Source organism: Paramisgurnus dabryanus, chromosome 3, assembly GCF_030506205.2.
Source record: "Paramisgurnus dabryanus chromosome 3, PD_genome_1.1, whole genome shotgun sequence".
NCBI lineage: Eukaryota > Metazoa > Chordata > Actinopteri > Cypriniformes > Cobitidae > Paramisgurnus > Paramisgurnus dabryanus.
In genome coordinates, this window is record NC_133339.1 from 33327590 (window position 1) to 33350583 (window position 22994).

At 40.1% G+C, this 22994-nt stretch overlaps 1 protein-coding gene across 2 annotated transcripts in view; it reads left to right on the forward strand.

Annotated features, from left to right (window-relative positions):
• Window positions 1-655: 655 nt before the first annotated feature.
• cacna1ha (calcium channel, voltage-dependent, T type, alpha 1H subunit a) overlaps window positions 656-22994 on the forward strand; it is a 60793-nt gene continuing 38454 nt past the window's right edge. For both annotated transcript variants that reach the window (XM_073814020.1, XM_065265964.2), the window contains exons 1-8: window positions 656-772; window positions 1853-1986; window positions 2328-2425; window positions 5638-5797; window positions 6569-6884; window positions 11773-11865; window positions 11956-12733; window positions 17114-17469. In XM_073814020.1, coding sequence (XP_073670121.1) covers window positions 680-772; window positions 1853-1986; window positions 2328-2425; window positions 5638-5797; window positions 6569-6884; window positions 11773-11865; window positions 11956-12733; window positions 17114-17469 — 2028 coding nt within the window. In that variant the 5' untranslated portion in view covers window positions 656-679. The remainder of the gene's footprint in view (window positions 773-1852; window positions 1987-2327; window positions 2426-5637; window positions 5798-6568; window positions 6885-11772; window positions 11866-11955; window positions 12734-17113; window positions 17470-22994) is intronic.

The window sequence follows — 22994 nt, forward strand, 5'->3', positions numbered from 1 at the left end:
TGCGGGAACTTTGCAGCCTTTGCAGCTTTTCAATAATGTTTACGTCACATAATCACATCACTTCATAATGTTCCCATGGCAACAGGGGACATGGCTGCGGTTGTGTGAAGTAAATGCAACATTTTTCTACTTTCTGCTAAGATATATGTGATTTTTGCTACAAAAATCAGGGATTATGAAATCATGCAAGCCCTGCATATTTTGCGCACAGAAATCTGCAATATATGCGGCGAAAGTGCGGCATATTTAAAAAATATATGTGGATTTTGGCTGATTATGCATTGAATCATGCAATCACATAATTGCATTTTTTGGAGGGACTGCATAATGTAAAGAACAAATATAATATAAATTTTATATTTTTAATATTGACTGAGTAAGGCTATGTCGAAGATTGAAATTAAAGTGAAATCAGTCAGTAAAATCAAACTTTGATAATCCTAAACCTAAAATTACATTATGAGATATCACATGAAGGGTCACACTTGCTGTAAATATATTTTTTCTACATAAGAGATTGGTAAAAAAGCATTCTTGTTTAGTCTTGTATTAAATTGAGAAAGATTTCCAACACTCATTTATTTGTCTAAAATATTATAACTTCAATCTCTTTGCAGTTTGTAATATGTGCTGTGATAGATTTCCTTGACTCATGTGCACATGGTTCGAGCATGTGAGCATGCTGGTGATTCTGTTGAACTGTGTGACTCTGGGTATGTTCCAGCCATGTGAGGACCTCAAGTGCCAGTCTGAGTGGTGTGTCATCCTACAGGTGAGTCTCACTAAAATACCATATAACACTATTTAAAGGAAAACACCAAAGTTTTTCAATATTTTACTATGTTTTTACCTCAACTTAGAAAAATTAATACATACCTATCTTTTTTCAATGCATGCACTTAATCTTAGTACACCGCATCGTGAATGTGTTAGCATTTAGCCAAGCCCCATTCATTCCTTAGGATCCAAACAGGGATCTCGACGCGCAGTAAAATCATCATGCCTGACTACTCCCCCTCTCGCTCAAACTTCTGTCAATATTACTGCACCCAAGGTCGAAGTGCTGCAAACTAAGTGCTCTTCCACCATTCAATATAGTTCTCATTTTTATCTGCTTAAAATCACCAATATTTATTTTGTGCCACCATACTTACTTGTGTATCTACTCATGTTACAGTCTTTAAATAGAGAAAACATGGAAGTGTTTGGTGGCTTCTAAATTCATTCCTATTTGGATCCTAAGGAATGAATGGGGCTTGAAATTGGATTTGAGCCCCGGTCTCAGGTTTGCGCTCTCTGAAGGTTCAAAGCTCCCTTAGAGGACAGCAAGCCAAGTTCGTTTACCATTAATTATTAAGACGCAGGCGAACTAGTGAACTGGGTTTTTATCTCATGAGAAATATCTCAGACACAGGAGACTTAAAGGTGCACTGTGTAACTTTTAGGGGGATCTCCTAACAGAAAGGGGCAATATAATAAACATTAAGGCATTTTTAAGTGTTGCTTAGGGGTTCAAAATCTTTCTTAGAGAGAAATCTGACCCTTTATTGTATTTGTATGTTATATATTTTTCCATCCAGTGTCTGTATGTTAGTGTGTGAAGCTTGGCCAGATATCACAGACAGTGGCATTTTGTTTCTGTAGATTTTTATTTCTCTATGCCCCCTGGGTTGTATGGGTATTGTGGGAAATTTTCCAGAAGCAAACTACTAGAAAACGTTAACCATAGCTGATCTTCTTTGCCTCTGGCGCAGTTTTCATTGTCGTCTTATATAATGTTACGTCTGTTCTACCTCTCCTGTAAGACGTCCACCCTACTGTATTCAAATAATAATGTGGTCTGTGTCCACAGGCATTTGATGACTGCATCTTCGCTTTCTTTGCTGTGGAGATGGTCATTAAAATGATGGCCCTGGGGATTTTTGGATCAAAGTGTTACCTTGGCGACACGTGGAACCGCCTGGACTTCTTCATAGTCATGGCAGGGTGAGGAATCCTGCCTCGTTCTCACTTGTCACTCATGTATTTAGCCATTATCACCACAGCAAAGCGAGTCAGCGGGGACCCACTACTCAATTTACAGGAACTCAGTTGGGAAATAGAATTACTCCGAGCCTTCACAACCCCTTAGATTGATTGAATATTCGAAAGACATTGCCTTTGTTGTTTAAATTGACCTTTAAATTAAACCGAGTAATAAACATATCAAGGCTTGTCTTTTAAAACCACTTTTCTGCCATTATTCTCACATAATATTGACACATGGAAAGGTTACTAAAGTTTGACCTTCACTGTCTGAGGTATGTTTGCTCTTCTCTACAACACAGGATGATGGAGTACTCACTGGACGGTCACAATGCCAGCCTGTCAGCCATTCGGACTGTGCGAGTGCTCAGGCCCCTGCGAGCCATCAACAGAGTGCCTAGTAAGTGTCTGTCAAGGCTGCTTGCCAAATCTTATGTCACCTATTGAATATTCATGATTAAGATCATTTTCAGATTTTTTCTTCACACTTGCATCTTGCTCAACATGTTTAGGGCAGGTAGACCGCTTTGGAGCAACTTCTGGAAGCCAAACCTTCTTAAAACTATATATAATCTGATTTTTCAAGCAGTATGATCTCTGACTGCTGATGTCTTTCTGCCACTCGAGGATATAGTCGCATGTCTTTTTATCTCAGATGAAGCAGAAAACATCTGTCTGATGTATGACACATCTTCTCAGCCTGTGATGTGATGGGCCTGGATGTAGCAGAGACAACTTACAGAGCTCCATAAATTACACAGCAGACCATGTCCCACAAAAACAGAGAGACGTATTTCTTCTGGTTACGAGCGTCTGTGTGGTGATGTGACAGTTATATTGGATCATCGAGATCCTTGTTTATAAGAAACAAACCTTGCGTGCTTAATCCAGTGTTACGTCAGAAGCGAAGGTTAACACTGTCTCCTTGTGGCTTACCATTAATAGAGATCTCTCAAAAGTAGGCTCTTCTTTTCTCTGGATTGGGTTGTAGATTTAGACTGCAGTTAAGTTAAGGTTTATGACTCGCCGTTGCTGAGATGGAGGATGAGATAAAGTGATTTATTTCTGTTGTCCTCCACATGCAGAAGTGCTTTTAGTGCAAAACGGTGCTGATGTTGGTTTGGGTGCATGCGTGCGCCACTGTGCATTAGTCGGTTATTGCCAGCATGCCAGCTTGCACCTGAAGCTATAATTCAAACGGCACGCTAGAAAACCTTAGCAGCTCATTGAATGGAGTGGCTCTCTATCTACCATCTATGTGTTTACACAAGAGTGAGTTACCATGTTCATCTCCATCCACTATGTGACCGTGCGATCCTCCAGGGGCCTCATTAAAGTGGCCAAACTGCACTTTGGCTCCACGCTGTCTTTGGTGGGAGGGTTGCGGGCCATAGAGAAGATGTTCACACTCCGTCTGCACCGTCTGACAGGACCATTTAAGGTTCTCTCCTCACTTCACGAACTTAAATTACATTAGCCGCACACGCCCACCTCAAACAGATTAGTCATACGGTTCCAACCGGATGCTTTACTGATCTCCAGGGGCTTTTCTCTCGATGATGTTTGCTGATGTTTTCCCACTCTCAGAGTCAGGAATCCAGCATTGTGTCATCTCAGAAAAAGCACAGACAGTGATAGTCGGGAGTGATTCATTTGGGTATTTCTAGGTAACGGGACATCCATGAATATCTTTGAACGTCCTGACAGCGTGAGTTGTGATGTTTACAGCGGTCTGTCTTGATCACAGGAAGGTTTGAGAGCGTTACAGTTTATTTACGTATCTGTCCATGCCAATTTTTAAGCTCGATTCGGTTTGTTTTTATTCATTTGGACAGTGTCATTTTTAACTGGCTGAAACTTTAGTGAGTTTATATTAGCATCTGAAATAAATCCCTTGGGGCTTTCCTATTATGGTAATTCTCAGTGCTACAGTATGCTGCGTAATATATCCTCTATTTTGTATATCTATATTTAAACCTCATGGATTCAAATAAACTCTGTGTAAGCTTAAAAATAAGAAATGCGAGATGTGGTGCATTCCTGTGCAAAACTCACAGTGCTGCAGGATGCGGGGTGGTTGCCAGGGCATTGCTGTGCTGTTGCTAAGATGTTCTGAGTGGTTGTTACCACATTGTGATGCGGTTGCTACGGCAATGACAAAATGAGCATGTCTAATATATTTTTACTAAACCTGGCTAGCACATTTTTAAAGGCTTTGCTATTATTACTAAAACTATACTAATATTGTCAGCACACCAGAAAAATATTACTAAATTACGGTATCACTATAGTCTATGTGTGTTATCTTTAACAGTTATGCTTATCTAGGCTTGTTAAGGATTACATAGACATAATCATCAAACATTTCTGCACTCTTAAATAAAAGAAAAACTGTTTCACTGATAGGTTCTTAGGAGTCGTATCAGTGGCTGTGGTGACCTGCTGTGGGGGATGATGGGAATGCATTGCTGTATTTGTTTAGCGGTTTAAGTCTTAATTGTCCATTAAAGTTAGACTCGGATGGTCTCTGAGGTCTGTAGGCAGTGCACTTAAAATACGCATTGTCTCTGCTGTGCCATGCATTATTACTTGTAGAACTAATTTAGGTTTAAAGTGTCCTCCTACTATAAAGTGTGTGAGATTTGCCTCTCACATTACACCTTACAGGACCTTGAGAGCTCTTCAAGCTAAAATATTGCTCTCACCTCATAAATGTTGTCTTTTGCTTTAAAGGGACACTCCCCTTAAAAAAAAAGTGTAATAAGACCGGACGTAAAATTAAAAGTTGTGATTTTCTAGGCAGATATGTCTAGGAACTATACTCTCATTCCGGTGTAATAATCAAGAACTTTTTTGCCATAACATGGCTGCAGCCGGCGCAATGATATTATGCAGCGCCTGAAAATACTCCCCTTGGTAACTTTCAATAGTAGGGGACTATTTTCAGGCACTGCGTAATATTATTGCACCTGCTGCAGCCATATTACAGCAGCAAAGTCCTTCATTATTATGGCAGAATGAGAGTATAGTTCCTAGCCATGTCTGCCGTAAAAATCACAACTTTTAATTTTCCGTCGGTCTTAGTATACGATGTAACTACAGAAGAGTCAAGTTTTAAATAGGAAAAATATCGAAACTCTTTGGTTATTTTTTTGCATGATATCATATGCTAATGGTCTAATCAGATTCAATGGATTATGCTAAGCTATGCTAAAAGTGGTACCACCAGGCCCAGAGATCGGCTGAATAGATTCCAAAACGTTAAAAGTCAAATGTTTACCTCTAGGGGAGCTGGAAAATGAGCATATTTTCAAAAAAAGTAAAGTGTCCCTTAAAAGCACATTTATTAAAATAAATCATAAATGCTTCCATTATTATAAACTATACAAAGAAAAATCTTAATATTTATTTATGGTAGTATCTAAATAAAATTTTATTGGCAATATATATAAAAAAGACCTAGAAAACTATATTTTTATTATTTTTTTATTCAAAAATATCTATTCAAAATGAATACATCTACTGTACTGTGCTTTCAAAAATATCCTGCTAACCCTAAAACAGCTGGGATCAAACACACAACCTCTGTTTCTGTGTTGTTGTTTTTTGCAGGTATGAGGATACTGGTTACTCTGCTTCTAGATACTCTGCCTATGTTAGGCAACGTCCTTCTGCTGTGCTTTTTTGTCTTCTTTATATTCGGGATCGTCGGGGTGCAGCTCTGGGCCGGACTTCTAAGGAATCGCTGTTTCATGACAGATGATGTGAAAGCGTAAGTACCGTCGGACTCTTATCTAACAGACAGCTTTGTCCCCTCTTCTCCTCATATCCCCTCTCCCTCCCCGGGGAAAGCATCAGCACTTCCAATGTAATCCGACGTGGCAGCCTACTGTTGCCTGCAGCAATGGCATTTCAGTCGCTGACAGTCTTGTAAACCGAACATCACACCTTGACATAAAATCAGTGTCGAGCATCAGGCCCCGAGCACTGAAGTTACGTGCACCTTTGTACGAAGGTACAAACCTATTTGAGGACAAGTCTGAAGTCAGGCGACAGTCATCATAATGAGTTGCATTAGAAGTAATGTATTTTGATGTAATGGAACAAATTAGTGGTCTGTAAGTGCTTGTGTTTGTGTAATGGCCCCATCCCTCAAATATACTTGAACAGCAGCATTTCCATCTGTCAGTTCTTATTAGCTTTTAATATGGGCTACAGTAATGAACTGCCTTGATTTAATGTAGTTTAAGGTTATACTTTTAGATATTAATAATTGTTTTATGCTATGTTGAGATTGACTTTAAAAGTCATAAATGATGTTTAGAAAATAGTATGGCATTTGTTTTGGCAACAGTCAAATAATCTTGTTTGAAATTTCATTATGTTATGTTGTTGTATTATTGTAGCATCATATTTTTCAACCAGATTCAGATTAATGATGATTCATTTAAATATCAGGAAAATGTTGTGTGGTCTCCAAGCATGTGATGTTAAAGAGTCTGTTTCAGTAAACAAATGCCACATTTTCACTCCCTTTCAACAGCCTCTACAATCTGTCCTACATGGATCCATACTACATGCACGAGGACGGTGAGGACAACCCCTTCATCTGCTCCACCAATAAGGAGAACGGCATGCTGCCCTGCAGTGAGGTGCCCCCCTTCAAAAAGGGTGACATTGAGTGCACCCTTAAACCACCTCTACCAGGACACACCTACTTTGGCCTGGATGGACCCAGTAGAAACACCTGCGTTAACTGGAACCAGTATTACAATTTTTGTCGGGCTGGGGAGTTCAACCCTCACAAAGGGGCAGTGAACTTTGATAATATTGGATACGCCTGGATTGCGATATTCCAGGTAAGGTCAAGGCTTGTAAATCCTTTAGTTATAATGCACAAGTTGTCGCCATGGAAAGGCATCAGTAAGTGCTATTGTTCCTTTCTCTTTATTTTAAATGCCCAGGCTGGATTATGTTTTTTTACTTTTCATTGCTCGATTTTCTTTTCAAAGCCTTGTTAAGCACGCCTCAACCACACCAAATAATTGAATCATCTGTGAGCAAATGTCTGCTTTAGTCGTTTTTACTCCCTGCTCACAAGTAGCTCGGTGCAGAAATGGGATTTTTCGATCGGCGCCTTTGGAAATGAAATCGGAAAAGAAAAAGCGTCCCGCCACATATTAACTCATCAGCACTTTCGGTCTGTTCTCATCAGCGGGGCTAAATCACGGCAGACAGACTGGTGGCACAGACCTCTGTTTAAGAGTGTTTAATATGCACAGTCACGCTCTTGCGTCGGGCCTTTCGATGTGAGCACACAATGAGATCTGTGCTGTATTCAGTGGAAATGAATGTCAGTCTCATTTGTATGATCATTACAAGTAGGTCAATCACGTGGTTTCCCTATTGGCCAGGTTAATGACAGCGCAGTGCAATTGCACGAAAGTACCTAAATGGTTTTCACCTGTGTCAACATAATATCCTAATAGGAGCTTGATTGCACTCATAAAATTACACCAATGGGAGCAGACTGCTCTAATAGCAATGGTCATCCATAAGCAAGGTTCTGGCTAGAGGGGATCCATCTACGGCAAAGTTGTTGGGTTTAGGGGAATGAAAACCTAGTTAAAAATCTGGGTAAGAACAATAGATGAAAAAAAATCAACCATAAAAAATTACACTGATGGCGGTTCTAAAAACTCAAAGTGTTGAGTATTAAAATCAAGACAGGAGAGGGAAACCAAGTGTCCCACCTCCCCTTTGGCGTTATTAAAGTGCCAGCCAGGTCCAATTTCTAAGCTTCCTAATATTGTTAAGGAGTTCCCCACACCAGGTTTAAATGCATGCAAGGTCAAAAAACACTGTCATTTTCTTAACATATACATTTAATATTATCCCATTTCTCAGAGATCCCCAAACGATTCGTGCAAAGCCGTTTACAGATTCAGTTTGCCTAAACCCACCCTTTCTGTAGCCTACTCTGTTCTGATGTGTCAACTGACACAAGCTGTGTCCCAATTCAAGGGCTGCAACCTTATAAGCATAAGACCTTAAAAGGTAAGCACTCGGTCTTTTAAGGTGGAAGCCTCAGAAGTTCGCGAAGAGAACTGAAATGAGACGGTCCAACCTTCGGAGGACCCATAATTAGCGTCACCTGCTGCACAGCCCTGTCAGCAGGACACAGCGGAGACGTCTCTGACTTATTAAAATAAATATGACATCAGAAAAATTATTAATTTATTTTAGAAATATGACACGTTGATGTAGATTAAACTATTCAACAGTATACCAATTAATCAACCTTAGAAAATATGCAACATAAAAAGAATATTATTAACACAAAACATAACTTATAACACTAAAACAGTGACAAGAAAAATGTTTTCTGATAAATACGCTTTTATTTAATACAGGTTTTAATTGTTTATTTTAGAATATCCACCCATTATATGCAGCCGTTGCGAAAGGCGCGCAATGACTCTTGGGATATCCTCGGCTGTTAAGGATCCATTCGTTGTATCCTTAACAGCGCGGAGAAAGGAGGATGCATTTTGAGGCTTCATTCTAAGCATCCTTTGAATTGGGACGGCCTTCCCAGCCTTAAGTCGCGCTGCTGTGACGCAATCGGTCTTAAAATACGTCCTTAGAAGGTCGCAGCCTTTGAATTGGGACACAGCCACAGTCTCCGCACAGTCCAACAAAAGTGCAACATGCATTGACCTAGTGCTAAAGTGACTCACTGACAAGACATTAGAGTTTGAAAACTGACATCAACACACATCATTTATCATTAATCAAAGAAATAAAAATGACAAAAGACAATAACATTTTTACACTTACGTAAGCAAGTATGCTAACCTAGCAAACAGTAGTGTAACTGCAACATGCATTAGCCAATTGCTAGCGCAACTTACAAAAACTCATTAAAAGTTTGAAAACCGACATCAATACACATCATTAATCAAAGAAATAAAAACAACAACACACACTTACATTTTTACACTCATGTAAGCAAGTATGTAAGCAAACCGGGCCACAGCTAAACAGTCAACAGTACTGCAACTGCGTTAGCCGCTTGCTAACGTGACTTCCTGACAAGATATTATCAGTTTAAAAACCAACATCACTACACATCATTCATTATTAGTCCAACTTATAAAAACGATGACAGACACTAACATTTTTACACTCATGTAAGCAAGGATGTAAGTTACACGGGCCACATGTAAACAGCAAATAGTAGTGTAACTTCAACACAAATGCGACTTATTGATAAGAAATTACAGTAAACTAGACATTTAGAACACTCAGGGGAAAAATAAACACACAACGTAATAATGGTACTTACAGGTTGTGCTTAGAAGACACGTTGTTCCCAATAAAGTGTGTACCAAACCATCTTTCATGGCCAAAAGTTTAGCAAATCCCACCTTGAAAAAGTAATTTTAACCACTGATTCTTCACATCTTCATCCTTTGGTAGTGAAAACATCATAAACTTGCATTTACAGCTCAAAACGCAGTTTAAACACACTAGCGTGTCTGACTGTGGGCAGGTCCAACGCATCTCCCGAGAATTTGTACATATTTTACGAGTTGGCTAATTTATATTAATTCATACAACTACAATCGTAAGTTTTTGTACGATTTGCCTTGACCCCTGTGACATTGGGTTTAGGGGCTCGGTTAGGGGTTGGGTTTGTGTTTTTTTTTTATGACAATCGTAAATTTTGGCACGATTAACCTTGTATGAATTCATATGAAGTTGCCGACTCGTAATATATGTATAAATTCTCATGAGATCAGGGTGGAAGGTCAGAGTTTGCGTATTTCGCGGGCAAGACTGTAGGTGGAGATTATGCAAAGGATTGCCTTTATTCATAGACCGACAACAGGAGGGAGATTTGAAAATAATTCAACTTGTTAACGTGGTTCAGAGTCGACTCCCTAATTTAGAAGCCAATAACTTTATTTATCGGGAAATTATGAGGTTAACAACTTTGCACAACGCCTACATTGATGGAAATTTACATGGCACACTGCAATAGAGATAATTTTCGATACTGGATCTGACTGGGTGTTTAAGGAGGGCCTCTTCTTGTCAAACTTGGGGTTAGGGATTAGAAGTCACTGAGTTTTTTTATGTAAATAAAAATTAGGGTTAGAAGCCAGGGGGTTACATATTGAGCGTGGATAGGGTTTAGAAAAGAGTTTTAGGATTTGGATTGTTAGGGTCACTGAGGTTGGGTTTAGGGAAAGGCATGGTAAGGAGGTTCCAAAAGTAATATAACAAAAACTTCAAAAATAAACTTCAAAATAAAAAATGTGTGTGACATAGTCCCAACCTTAATATGTCTCTGTCCTGCTGTCTCCAATCCTTAATGTCATCAAAATAACTTTTGAGAAATTAATACAATATGTATACTCTTGTCTAAAAGCAGCTAGAAAACACATTTGTTTGAAAATAAAATACAAAATAATCCAGAGAATAAGGTGACATCCGCTCACCGCCAAGATTTCACAAGATTTTGGTCATAGCTGTATCCCTTCTAGCCACAACCCATGAACAACAAAAACTGCTTTTTGGGGTTGCATATGGAATGTTGGCCATTTTCAGTAAGTATTCTGGTGTCCTTACAGACACATTTGACGCATGATAACTGCATTAGTAGTGAAGTTTGATGTGTTGCACAGCAAAATGAAGAATATCCTGGGCTTTACTTATTATAGCCTGAGTCAAAACAGACTCTTGTGCAACATTTTGAAAAATGATAAGTGGTTCTGACCCATTTACAAAGCTTAATGTGACCAGTTTCTGAGTCAGCTGTTCTAAACTCGATTATGCGGATGGACTGCAAAAAAGCCATGTTTAAATGGTCTATATAAACACCAAAACTTCTTTGTTTAAGAGTCAGACATTGAATCCAGTAGAGACACAGGAGAGTGATATAGACTTGCTCAAATACAAGGTCAAATGCTAAGTGATGCAGTTGGAAATTAAATGCTATATTGAAGGTTACAGGCACTAGATCAGGACATCCAAAACAAATAATTCAATACTAACAGTCATATCCCTGCAATTTACTTTTCTTAACAGCAATCAGACCTCTGGCATTGCTCGATGATCTGTAAGGCTTCGCTGTGTTTTTCTTTGATTTATATGTCCTATGCACTTTGTGTTCACTGAAACATCTCCAAATTGTCCTGATGATGAGAAGAATCTGTACTATTACAAAGGCTACATTGTGAAGCACTTCATGTTCAAGAACAGAATATGATTTTAAAATAAGTGGAATTGAAATAAGTGCTGTTTGTTTTCTGTACTGTGTCTAGACTAAGGTAAAAACTGAAGCTTTTTTTCTTCATCTTAGCATTAAGGGGCAGTTTCACAGACAGGGTTTAGGTTAATCCACGATTAGGCCTTAGTTATATTAGGGCATTTTTGTAGTTTTTACAAACATACTTTATAAGAAACATTACTGATGTGCATTAAGACAAAACAATGGCACTGATATATTTAAAGAGATTGAAGATTAAGGACAGCTCAAACATGCATTTTAGTCGGGCACTACACTTAAACCCTGTCCGGGAAACCGCCCCCAAGAGAAATTAACAATACGAACAAGGTTTTATTCCCCAGATAGACTCTTAAAATTGACGTTTGAACCATAAGCTACAGTACCTGCATGGTCAGTATCTTCTTTCAGTATTTCATCTTCATCCTCAGTTTGTCTTGTTTTTTTTGCAGGTTATTACTTTGGAAGGATGGGTGGATATCATGTATTACGTTATGGATGCCCACTCCTTTTACAATTTTATATATTTTATATTGCTTATAATAGTAAGTATGCTCTATTTGATCCTGCTTTAAAGAGTTGATTTAAAAAATAAAAGGTCTGCAATTAAGCAAAGTGCCTTCTGTGTCTTTCAGGTGGGCTCCTTCTTCATGATCAACCTGTGCCTGGTTGTAATAGCAACCCAGTTCTCCGAAACAAAGCAGCGTGAAAACCAGCTGATGCAGGAGCAGAGGGCACGCTACCTCTCCAACGACAGCACGCTCGCCAGCTACTCCGAGCCGGGAAGCTGCTACGAGGAGATGCTCAGGTACATCAGCCACTTGTACCGCAAGGTAAAGCGGCGTGCTTCCCGCATCTACAACAGCTGGCAGAGCAAGCGCAGGAAGAAAGTGAACCCCAACAGCGGGCTGCCTGGGGGAGGAGGGGCTGGAGGCGGGGCCAACGGCCACAGCAGGCACAGGAGCGGCAGTCATTGGGTCCGTTCCGTCCACAACCTTGTACAGCAGCACCAACGTCAACACTGTCACCTCAGCAATGGGAGCCCCAGCCCTTTGGCCTCCTCAGGGCCCGGCGAGGCAGTGGAGATGAGGTCCATTACAACGGGGCCACAGCTTACAGTGTCTTCTCAGCCAACCGCGGTGCAGAATCTTTCTTCCAGGACTCAATCAGTGCAAAGTATTTATCAAGGTGACTTTCACGAGGTCCCGCAGGTGCCAGCGGGCACCGATGGGGGCGTATCAGCGCTCGGGCGACTAAACGGGGGGATGAACTATCCAACCATCTTGCCCTCCTTCATGTGCAGCTACGCAGGCAGAAACCCTGCGGGTAAAGGCAGGGGTGACTCGAACACCAGCTCAGAAAGTGATGCTGTAGATCCCTTTGAGAAGCTGCAACAGCTCATGGGAGAGCGTGGTAAGTGTCAGTGTTTTCACTTTTTTATTAGGTTCAGTCCTCAGATGGCCTGTTGCAGGAAAATAGAAAGCATTTTTTGAGAAGTGATTGTAAACCTTTTACAGATGTGATCGAAAGTCTATTTCTCAAATGTTAAAGTCATTTACACAATCTTTAAGGGAGTGAGGTGTAGAACATAAATGCTTTTAAAAAGGACAAAAAGCACCTGTAAGGTACCATTTTAAAGGTCATATGAAGAACATATGAAGCATTAAACTCCATGTTTTTGAAGCCTTACCTTAGCTATGTGAGGCTTTGAGTGATTTTAAATTACTGTTACATGTGCATTTCAACAGAATGAAGTAGGGATGCTTAACGATTAATCGTGATTAATCGTTAGCAGATTAAAAGTTTTTGTTTACATCATATATGTGTGTGAACTGTGTATAATAACTTTGTATAAATAAATGTACACACATGCATGTATATGTTTTAGAAATGTTTACATGTGTATATACATTTGTATATTTATGTATAATTTATATAATATATAAATATAAATACTTAATATATACATTTTTTTTCTTAAAATTATACATGAATGTGTTCATATATATATATATATATATATATATATATATATATATATATATATATATATATATATATATATATATATATATATATATATATATATATATATATATATATATATACATATTTATTATACACAGTTTACACACATATGTGATGTAAACAAAAACTTTTATTCTGCTAACGATTAATCGCGAGTAATTGTTTAGCATCCCTAGAATGAAGTCATTTTATGCATCATTCTGTTCGATCAGCACTAAATAACCAACATGCCCCTATATCCAAGTCTCAAATTCACACATTCAGTTTTTTCTCTTACATGGAACAGGAATACTGGACTGTATGTGCTGGATGTTTACCTGTAGTTCACCGTCTCGGAGTAAATTGTGATAGCTGCTTGAATCACCTCATTATCAAAGACTAAAGTGGGCCGCTGTGTGTGATTACATCCTTAGAAAATGCATTAGCATAAGAGCGCCGGCACATACGTACTCTTATTAGACTGATTAGCTTTATTGAAGGCTGTAAGATCACAAGATCAGAGCAAAGCAATTGAACAGAATTCTCTGGTCCCTGCCTAATTTCTCATCCATGGCTGGAAAACTAATTAAATAACTAGTTTATTTCATTTGAATGATGGAATTAACCAAATAGGAAACAATTAATAGTTTTTAAATTGATGTCAATGAGCAGAGATTGAACATTAGTTGAGCTCTGTTGATTTCTGTGTTATAAGTTAGTTGAAATAAATTGTGTGGATAATATAGACAGAATCCTGAGAGACAAACAAACTACTCTTTGAAAGTATAGTTTCCCCAAAAGCAAAAACTCATTATTGACTGAGGTGGTCCCCATGCAGTTCCATGGCAACCAGAAGACTCTTCAAGCTTCAACGCTAAATTGTTTAAGTCCCTGAGAACTGGAAGTCGCGATCGACTTTACTTCCATATTGTGAGGTATTTTCGAGTGTACGGAATATCACACAAGGAAAAAAGCGGGGGTGGCTTGTCATTTCCACAGTGAATTGATTGGATATAGAACAGTACTATAGGCGTTTCGTTCAGAAATTTAACTTGCAGCAAGCTAACATCAATCAATCAATCAACTTCTATTTATGAAGCCCAATTAAAAAACATCTGAGGCTGACCAAGGTGATGTACATCAAATAAATAAACACTTTATTAACTCTTTCCCCGCCAGCGTTTTTTAAAAAGTTACCAGCCAGCGCCAGCATTTTTCATGATTTTCACAAAAGTTGAATGCCTTCCAGAAAATGTTCTTCTTTAAATATATAAACAAACAATATATCAAATGAAAGAACAGATCCTCTGCTTTCAAACAAAAAAAAGTTTAATCCGACTTTCATTAGTTCTCTTTTTATCACCAAATATGGATAGGTTTCTTGAAAAACACAAATTTTTGAGCAAAAAGCTGAGATAATTCAATTTTGTGAAGGACTTTTGATAGAGATCAGATACAGAGCAATCTTTAAAACATAAACAGAGTTCTTTCTCTTTCACGTGAGGCGCTACTTCCGGGTTGTATAAGTTGCGGGAGTTTGCCACCTGGTGGATAATAGCGGTATTGCGGAAAGCCGGAAATTCTCGTCATTGGCAGGGAAGAGCTTTTTCTTAATTGATGAGTTAAAAGCTAAGGAAAAAACATGTTTTCAAGGATGACTTGAATGGTTGCCATAGAAGGGGCTAGCCTGATATATAAAGGTAGGCTATTTCATAATTTGGGTCACACAACTTCAAAGGCCAGTTTGAAGTTGAGGTACAACACGTAGGCATTGGTCACGCGATCTTAAGTTTCTTGATGGAGAATGATGGGAGGGTAGACTGGTCAAACATTCAGGGGACAGATTATTTAGATCTTTGTAACCATAATGTAAAATTTTAAAATCAACTCTAAATTTGATGGGAAGCCAATGTGAAAGGCCGTTCACATTATAACGATAACAATAACGATAAATATATTAGCGTCCACATTATAACAATAACTTTACGCTAATTGGCTCACGCGTGTGGCACTCGCACAAATTTGCCTTTAATTACAGTAACTTTTATTGGATATTTCTTGTAATAAAAACTTTTGCAATTGTTTACATGTCACTCAATATGTAAATATGCTGTTGTTGTTGCATTTACACAGCGGGTAAACAGCAGATGTCCTCAACACGCTGCATTTCGTGTAAGTCTAGACAGTAAATTTCGTTTATTAAGTTAATATCTTACCTTTTGGCGTAGTCAGTTTGGTAGGAAAAAGCATTACGTAGTGAATTTCACAGCAACTGCATCAGCGCTGGATACCTGATGTAATTTTATGTTAAAGACCTCTGCATTGAGCTTTTCCACTGTCATTTCAAGTGCGCATGCACTTGAAGTTTAAATACATTTGATTGTCTGCCAATGGTTTATCGTTCATCAGGCTGGGAAAAATCGCTCAGAAAGTGATCCCAACGATATCGGTCGTTGTATATTTATCGTTATAGTTATGGTGTGAACTCCGCTTTTGTCTGTAATATAAAACGATTGGCAAAACTATATTATTTATAGTTATCGTTATGATGTGAACGACCCTAAAGGCTGATAACACATTTTAAATGGGCGACGTTAACGGATGCTCCCACCCAAGCCATCTAGCTGACATCATCAGTGAATGATCACCACAGTAGGGTGGAAGTACATTTTCAGATTTTGATTAAAGTCAATGATTTTTTTATTATGACCCATAGCGATAAATTGCTTATAATGAAAACTGCAATATTCCATTAAAAAAATAAGAATTGTTAGTAATGATTTTATGTGGACTTTGAATATGATTTATGCCCATCGTAGCATTTTTCCTTCCGCTGGCATATGTTTTTCATTATTATATAAGCACCTTGCAGTAAAAAACTTCAACAGCTAGCGGTTTTTGTCCACGCTGAGTGCTGGCTGGGTGAAACGCTAAGCTTATTGTCACTTTTCACTCAATCGTCCAATCACAGTGGAGGAGGGACGGGACAAAAACTGTACCACACATACCAACCGCCGTATCATACGGATGATATCAAGGGATGATAAACAAAACAAAAGTATTAAAGCAACTAAAGTGCTCATCTGAAAAAACCCTGCCTAGCGTTTCAGCCACGTTTGTGAACGCTGTGTATTTTCACTTTCTTCCAGTTGTTACACATGTTTAAAAGTAAACAACTTAAAACTGCCTAAAGAACAGTTCAGACACAGATAATGGAGGCTCAGGTATTTTTGGAGGCCCAAAGAGAGGCTCAAGTATTTTTTGGGTAAACCTTCCTTTTACACAAATTACCTTTAATGCATGACATTTTTTTGCCGAGTGTCAAATAGAGAGTGGAAAATAGCTATGAGAAACCAAAACGTGGGTATTAATATTTTGCACTTTACTTTCACGGATGTATGACTTCTTCAATCCTAATAAGTTTGAAAAAGGAAATTTGATATTTTACAGGCAAGCTCATGGTGTAGTTGAGGAATTTTGTGGTAAACGTGTACAAAAGTATTTCATATCTCTCAAAACACAGCACTAATGTATAGATGGGAAGTAAACAAAATAAAGATATATTATTTGTATCATTAAAAATGTATATATTTTTGTAAACACTCTTTTAATTTCTGGGGTCATTTTTACCCCTGCGGAACTATAATGTATACAGGAAAATCATGGCTTATGAGGGTTAAATTAACCTTTAAATCTTCAAAAAATGTTAATACCTGTTAAAGTATCTCTGTGCAACTTTGTTAACTCTACAGTAGCTGTTGACTAACTGTGTTTTTCCCTATGCAGGTCACAGTCATTTACTGCTACAGATGGCTGGTGTTGTTCCCGGCCCACTGCTCTTTGAGCTCCTGAGCTGCCCATATTGTGCAAGGGCTCTGGAGAATATGGATATGGAGCTTGGTGATTCAGATTGCTCCAGATCAGATGGGGATGTGGTGTACGAGTTTTCCCATGGAGTGGAATTTAAACCTGGCCGCTTATCCCACAATAAAGTAGTGGAGGAAAGCAACCGCCTGGCGCTGTTCTGGGAAAACTTCAGGGATAGATTGATACGCATAGTGGAGAGCAAATATTTCAATCGAGGAATTATGATCGCCATCCTCATCAACACCTTAAGCATGGGGATTGAATACCATGAGCAGGTGAGTTTTTAAACCTTTTTAATACACATGCTCATTGTTTTTCTTAATAATCCACTTATCTGTTTTGCATATGCTTGTAAAACCATAAACTTACGTCTGGCTTAAGTATTCTTTAGCATGAGTCTTATTGATGTGCATAGACATTTCTGAAGATTCATTGTCTTATTGGGCAGAACCACTAACTGCCTCACAATATCTCTTGTTTTACATTTACATTCATGGCATCGATTTTAAACATGGTATACTATATAATATAATATTTTTAAAGCTAAATTTTCTCAAGAAAATTTCAATGATACCCGTGCAAAATGTATCACTAAAATAATAGGCATTTTGGGTGGTTGTTAGGGAGTTGCAATGTGATGGCTAAAGTGAATGGGTGTTGGCAAATTACTATGTAGTTATGTTGGCTTGACAAAGCCAACATACTGTTATTGTATCTAAGCTTATTATTATTATTATTAGTGGTGCTTGCATTTATGCAAAGCATCACTATTACTATCTTGCATACTTATTATTATTATTAGTGGTGCTTGCATTTATGCAAAGCATCACTATTACTATCTTGCATACTTATTATTATTATTATTATTATTCTTCTTTTTCTGGACACTTTTTCGGCGCGTAACTCGTCCCGCACGCTTTGTCGTAGACCCATAAATTAGGGCTCAAATCGACCGGCTTATTGAGGAGAGGTGTGCTATGACTTTTATAAGCGATCGGGTGCAGGATTTCCGAAAGGGGGGCGAAAAACCACCCAAAAAATCCCATTGACTTAACATTGCGCCCAACTTTGACGAGTCATAGCTCCGCTTGAGGATTTTGTAGAAACCTGTGGGTTACAACATTTGAAGAGGGTGGTAGGCTCTGTAAGAACATGGATCACAATGGGGTGTAAGTTGTACCCCTGGGGTGTAAGAGGTGCCCAAAATTGCCCCAATGAAAAGTCAATGGGGCAAAATCCCATAGACTTACCATTGCAAAAATGTTGACGGGTCATAGGTCCGAGCCAGGATTTCATAGAAACATGTGGGTTACTAAATTTGAAGAGGGTGCTAGACTCTGTCAGGACGTCCCCCACAATGGGGTGTAAGGTTACCATAGCAACCATTTTGGGCACCCTAGCAACCTATACCATTGACTGCCATTATAAAATGCCCGGATGGATATCTTTGCACCACAGTGCCATAGAGACATGGGGGTGGACTCATTTTACTCAGGCATCCAATCGGTCTCTCAGGATCCTTACAGACTTACTAAGCCACGCCCCTAGCAACCACTTTTGAGCACCCTAGCAACATAAAATACAAACAGTTATATCTCGGCATCAGAACATCGTAGAGACACGGGGGTTGGACCGTTTTACTTGTGACTAGGGGTGTAACAATTGGGCACATCATTGGCCACTCCCAAGCCACGCCCCTAGCAACCAAATTTGAGCACCCTAGCAACCGAATAAACAAAGCCTTATATCTCCGCATCAGAACATCGTAGAGACACGGGGTTTGGACCGTTTTACTTGTGACTCGGAGTGTAATCACTGGGCACATCATTGGCCACTCCCAAGCCACGCCCCTAGCAACCAAATACAGTACCCTAGCAACAGAGTAAACAAAGCCTTATATCTCCGCATCAGAACATCGTAGAGACACGGGGGTTGGACCGTTTTACTTGTGACTCGGAGTGTAATCACTGGGCACATAATTGGCCACTCCCAAGCCACGCCCCTAGCAACCAAATACAGTACCCTAGCAACAGAGTAAACAAAGCCTTATATCTCCGCATCAGAACATCGTAGAGACACGGGGGTTGGACCGTTTTACTTGTGACTCGGAGTGTAATCACTGGGCACATCATTGGCCACTCCCAAGCCACGCCCCTAGCAACCAAATACAGTACCCTAGCAACAGAGTAAACAAAGCCTTATATCTCCACATCAGAACATCGTAGAGACACGGGGGTTGGACCGTTTTACTTGTGACTCGGAGTGTAATCACTGGGCACATAATTGGCCACTCCCAAGCCACGCCCCTAGCAACCAAATACAGTACCCTAGCAACAGAGTAAACAAAGCCTTATATCTCCGCATCAGAACATCGTAGAGACACGGGGGTTGGACCGTTTTACTTGTGACTCGGAGTGTAATCACTGGCCACATCATTGGCCACTCCCAAGCCACGCCCCTAGCAACCAAATACAGTACCCTAGCAACAGAGTAAACAAAGCCTTATATCTCCGCATCAGAACATCGTAGAGACACGGGGGTTGGACCGTTTGAATCGTGACTCGGAGTGTAATCATTATGGGATGCCAATTTTTTCCCTAGCAACCAAATACAGTACCCTAGCAACAGAGTAAACAAAGCCTTATATCTCCGCATCAGAACATCGTAGAGACACGGGGTTTGGACCGTTTGACTCGTGACTCAGAGTGTAATCATTATGGGATGCCAATTTTTTCCCTAGCAACCAAATACAGTACCCTAGCAACAGAGTAAACAAAGCCTTATATCTCCACATCAGAACATCGTAGAGACACGGGGGTTGGACCGTTTTACTTGTGACTCGGAGTGTAATCACTGGCCACATCATTGGCCACTCCCAAGCCACGCCCCTAGCAACCAAATACAGTACCCTAGCAACAGAGTAAACAAAGCCTTATAACTCCGCATCAGAACATCGTAAAGACATGGGGGTTGGACCGTTTGACTCGTGACTCGGAGGGTAATCACTAGTGGATGCCATTTTTTCCCCTAGCAACCAAATACAGTACCCTAGCAACAGAGTAAACAAAGCCTTATATCTCTGCTTCAGAACATCGTAGAGACACGGGGGTTGGACCGTTTTACTTTTGGCTTGGAGTATAATCATAAATTGTCCCCTGAAATTTGCCACGGCAAGCACCACTCACATTTTCTTCAGGAAATGTACCTATCTAGTTATTATTATTCTTTTTCTGGACACTTTTTTGGCGCGTAACTCGTCCCGCACGCTTTGTCGTAGACCCATAAATTAGGGCTCAAATCGACCGGCTTATTGAGGAGAGGACTGCTATGACTTTTATAAGCGATCGGGTGCAGGATTTCCGAAAGGGGGGCGAAAAACCACCCAAAAAATCCCATTGACTTAACATTGCGCCCAACTTTGACGAGTCATAGCTCCGCTCGAGGATTTTGTAGAAACATGTGGGTTATAACATTTGAAGAGGGTGGTAGGCTCTTTAAGAACATGGATCACAATGGGGTGTAAGTTGTACCCCTGGGGTGTAAGAGGTGCCCAAAAGTGCCCCAATGAAAAGTCAATGGGGCAAAATCCCATAGACTTACCATTGCAAAAATTTTGACGGGTCATAGGTCCGAGCCAGGATTTCATAGAAACATGTGGGTTACTAAATTTGAAGAGGGTGCTAGACTCTGTCAGGACGTCCCCCACAATGGGGTGTAAGGTTACCATAGCAACCATTTTGGGCACCCTAGCAACCTATACCATAGACTGCCATTATAAAATGCCCGGATGGATATCTTTGCACCACAGTGTCATAGAGACATGGGGGTGGGCTCATTTTACTCAGGCATCCAATCAGTCTCTCAGGATCCTTACAGACTTACTAAGCCACGCCCCTAGCAACCACTTTTGAGAACCCTAGCAACATAAAATACAAACAGTTATATCTCGGCATCAGAACATCGTAGAGACACGGGGGTTGGACCGTTTTACTTGTGACTAGGGGTGTAACAATTGGGCACATCATTGGCCACTCCCAAGCCACGCCCCTAGCAACCAAATTTGAGCACTCTAGCAACCGAATAAACAAAGCCTTATATCTCCGCATCAGAACATCGTAGAGACACGGGGTTTGGACCGTTTTACTTGTGACTCGGAGTGTAATCACTGGACACATCATTGGCCACTCCCAAGCCACGCCCCTAGCAACCAAATACAGTACCCTAGCAACAGAGTAAACAAAGCCTTATATCTCCGCATCAGAACATCGTAGAGACACGGGGGTTGGACCGTTTTACTTGTGACTCGGAGTGTAATCACTGGGCACATAATTGGCCACTCCCAAGCCACGCCCCTAGCAACCAAATACAGTACCCTAGCAACAGAGTAAACAAAGCCTTATATCTCCACATCAGAACATCGTAGAGACACGGGGGTTGGACCGTTTTACTTGTGACTCGGAGTGTAATCACTGGGCACATAATTGGCCACTCCCAAGCCACGCCCCTAGCAACCAAATACAGTACCCTAGCAACAGAGTAAACAAAGCCTTATATCTCCACATCAGAACATCGTAGAGACACGGGGGTTGGACCGTTTTACTTGTGACTCGGAGTGTAATCACTGGGCACATCATTGGCCACTCCCAAGCCACGCCCCTAGCAACCAAATACAGTACCCTAGCAACAGAGTAAACAAAGCCTTATATCTCCACATCAGAACATCGTAGAGACATGGGGGTTGGACCGTTTGACTCATGACTCGGAGGGTAATCACTAGTGGATGCAATTTTTTTCCCTAGCAACCAAATACAGTACCCTAGCAACAGAGTAAACAAAGCCTTATATCTCAGCATCAGAACATCGTAGAGACACGGGGGTTGGACCGTTTGACTCGTGACTCGGAGGGTAATCACTAGTGGATGCCATTTTTTTCCCTAGCAACCAAATACAGTACCCTAGCAACAGAGTAAACAAAGCCTTATATCTCAGCATCAGAACATCGTAGAGACACGGGGTTTGGACCGTTTGACTCGTGACTCGGAGGGTAATCACTAGTGGATGCCATTTTTTTCCCTAGCAACCAAATACAGTACCCTAGCAACAGAGTAAACAAAGCCTTATATCTCCGCATCAGAACATCGTAGAGACACGGGGGTTGGACCGTTTGACTCGTATCTCGGAGTGTAATCACTAGTGGATGCCAATTTTTTCCCTAGCAACCAAATACAGTACCCTAGCAACAGAGTAAACAAAGCCTTATATCTCCGCATCAGAACATCGTAGAGACATGGGGGTTGGACCGTTTGACTCATGACTCGGAGGGTATTCACTAGTGGATGCCATTTTTTCCCCTAGCAACCAAATACAGTACCCTAGCAACCGAATAAACAAAGCCTTATATCTTCGCATCAGAATATCGTAGAGACATGTGGGTTGAATTGTTTTACTTTTGGCTTGGAGTATAATCATATATTGTCCCCCGAAATTTGCCACGGCAAGCACCACTTCACATTTTCTTCAGGAAATGTACCTATCTAGTTAGTGGTGCTTGCATTTATGCAAAGCATCACTATTACTATCTTGCATACTTATTATTATTATTATTATTCTTCTTTTTCTGGACACTTTTTTGGCGCGTAACTCGTCCCGCACGCTTTGTCGTAGACCCATAAATTAGGGCTCATATCGACCGGCTTATTGAGGAGAGGACTGCTATGACTTTTATAAGCGATCGGGTGCAGGATTTCCGAAAGGGGGGCGAAAAACCACCCAAAAAATCCCATTGACTTAACATTGCGCC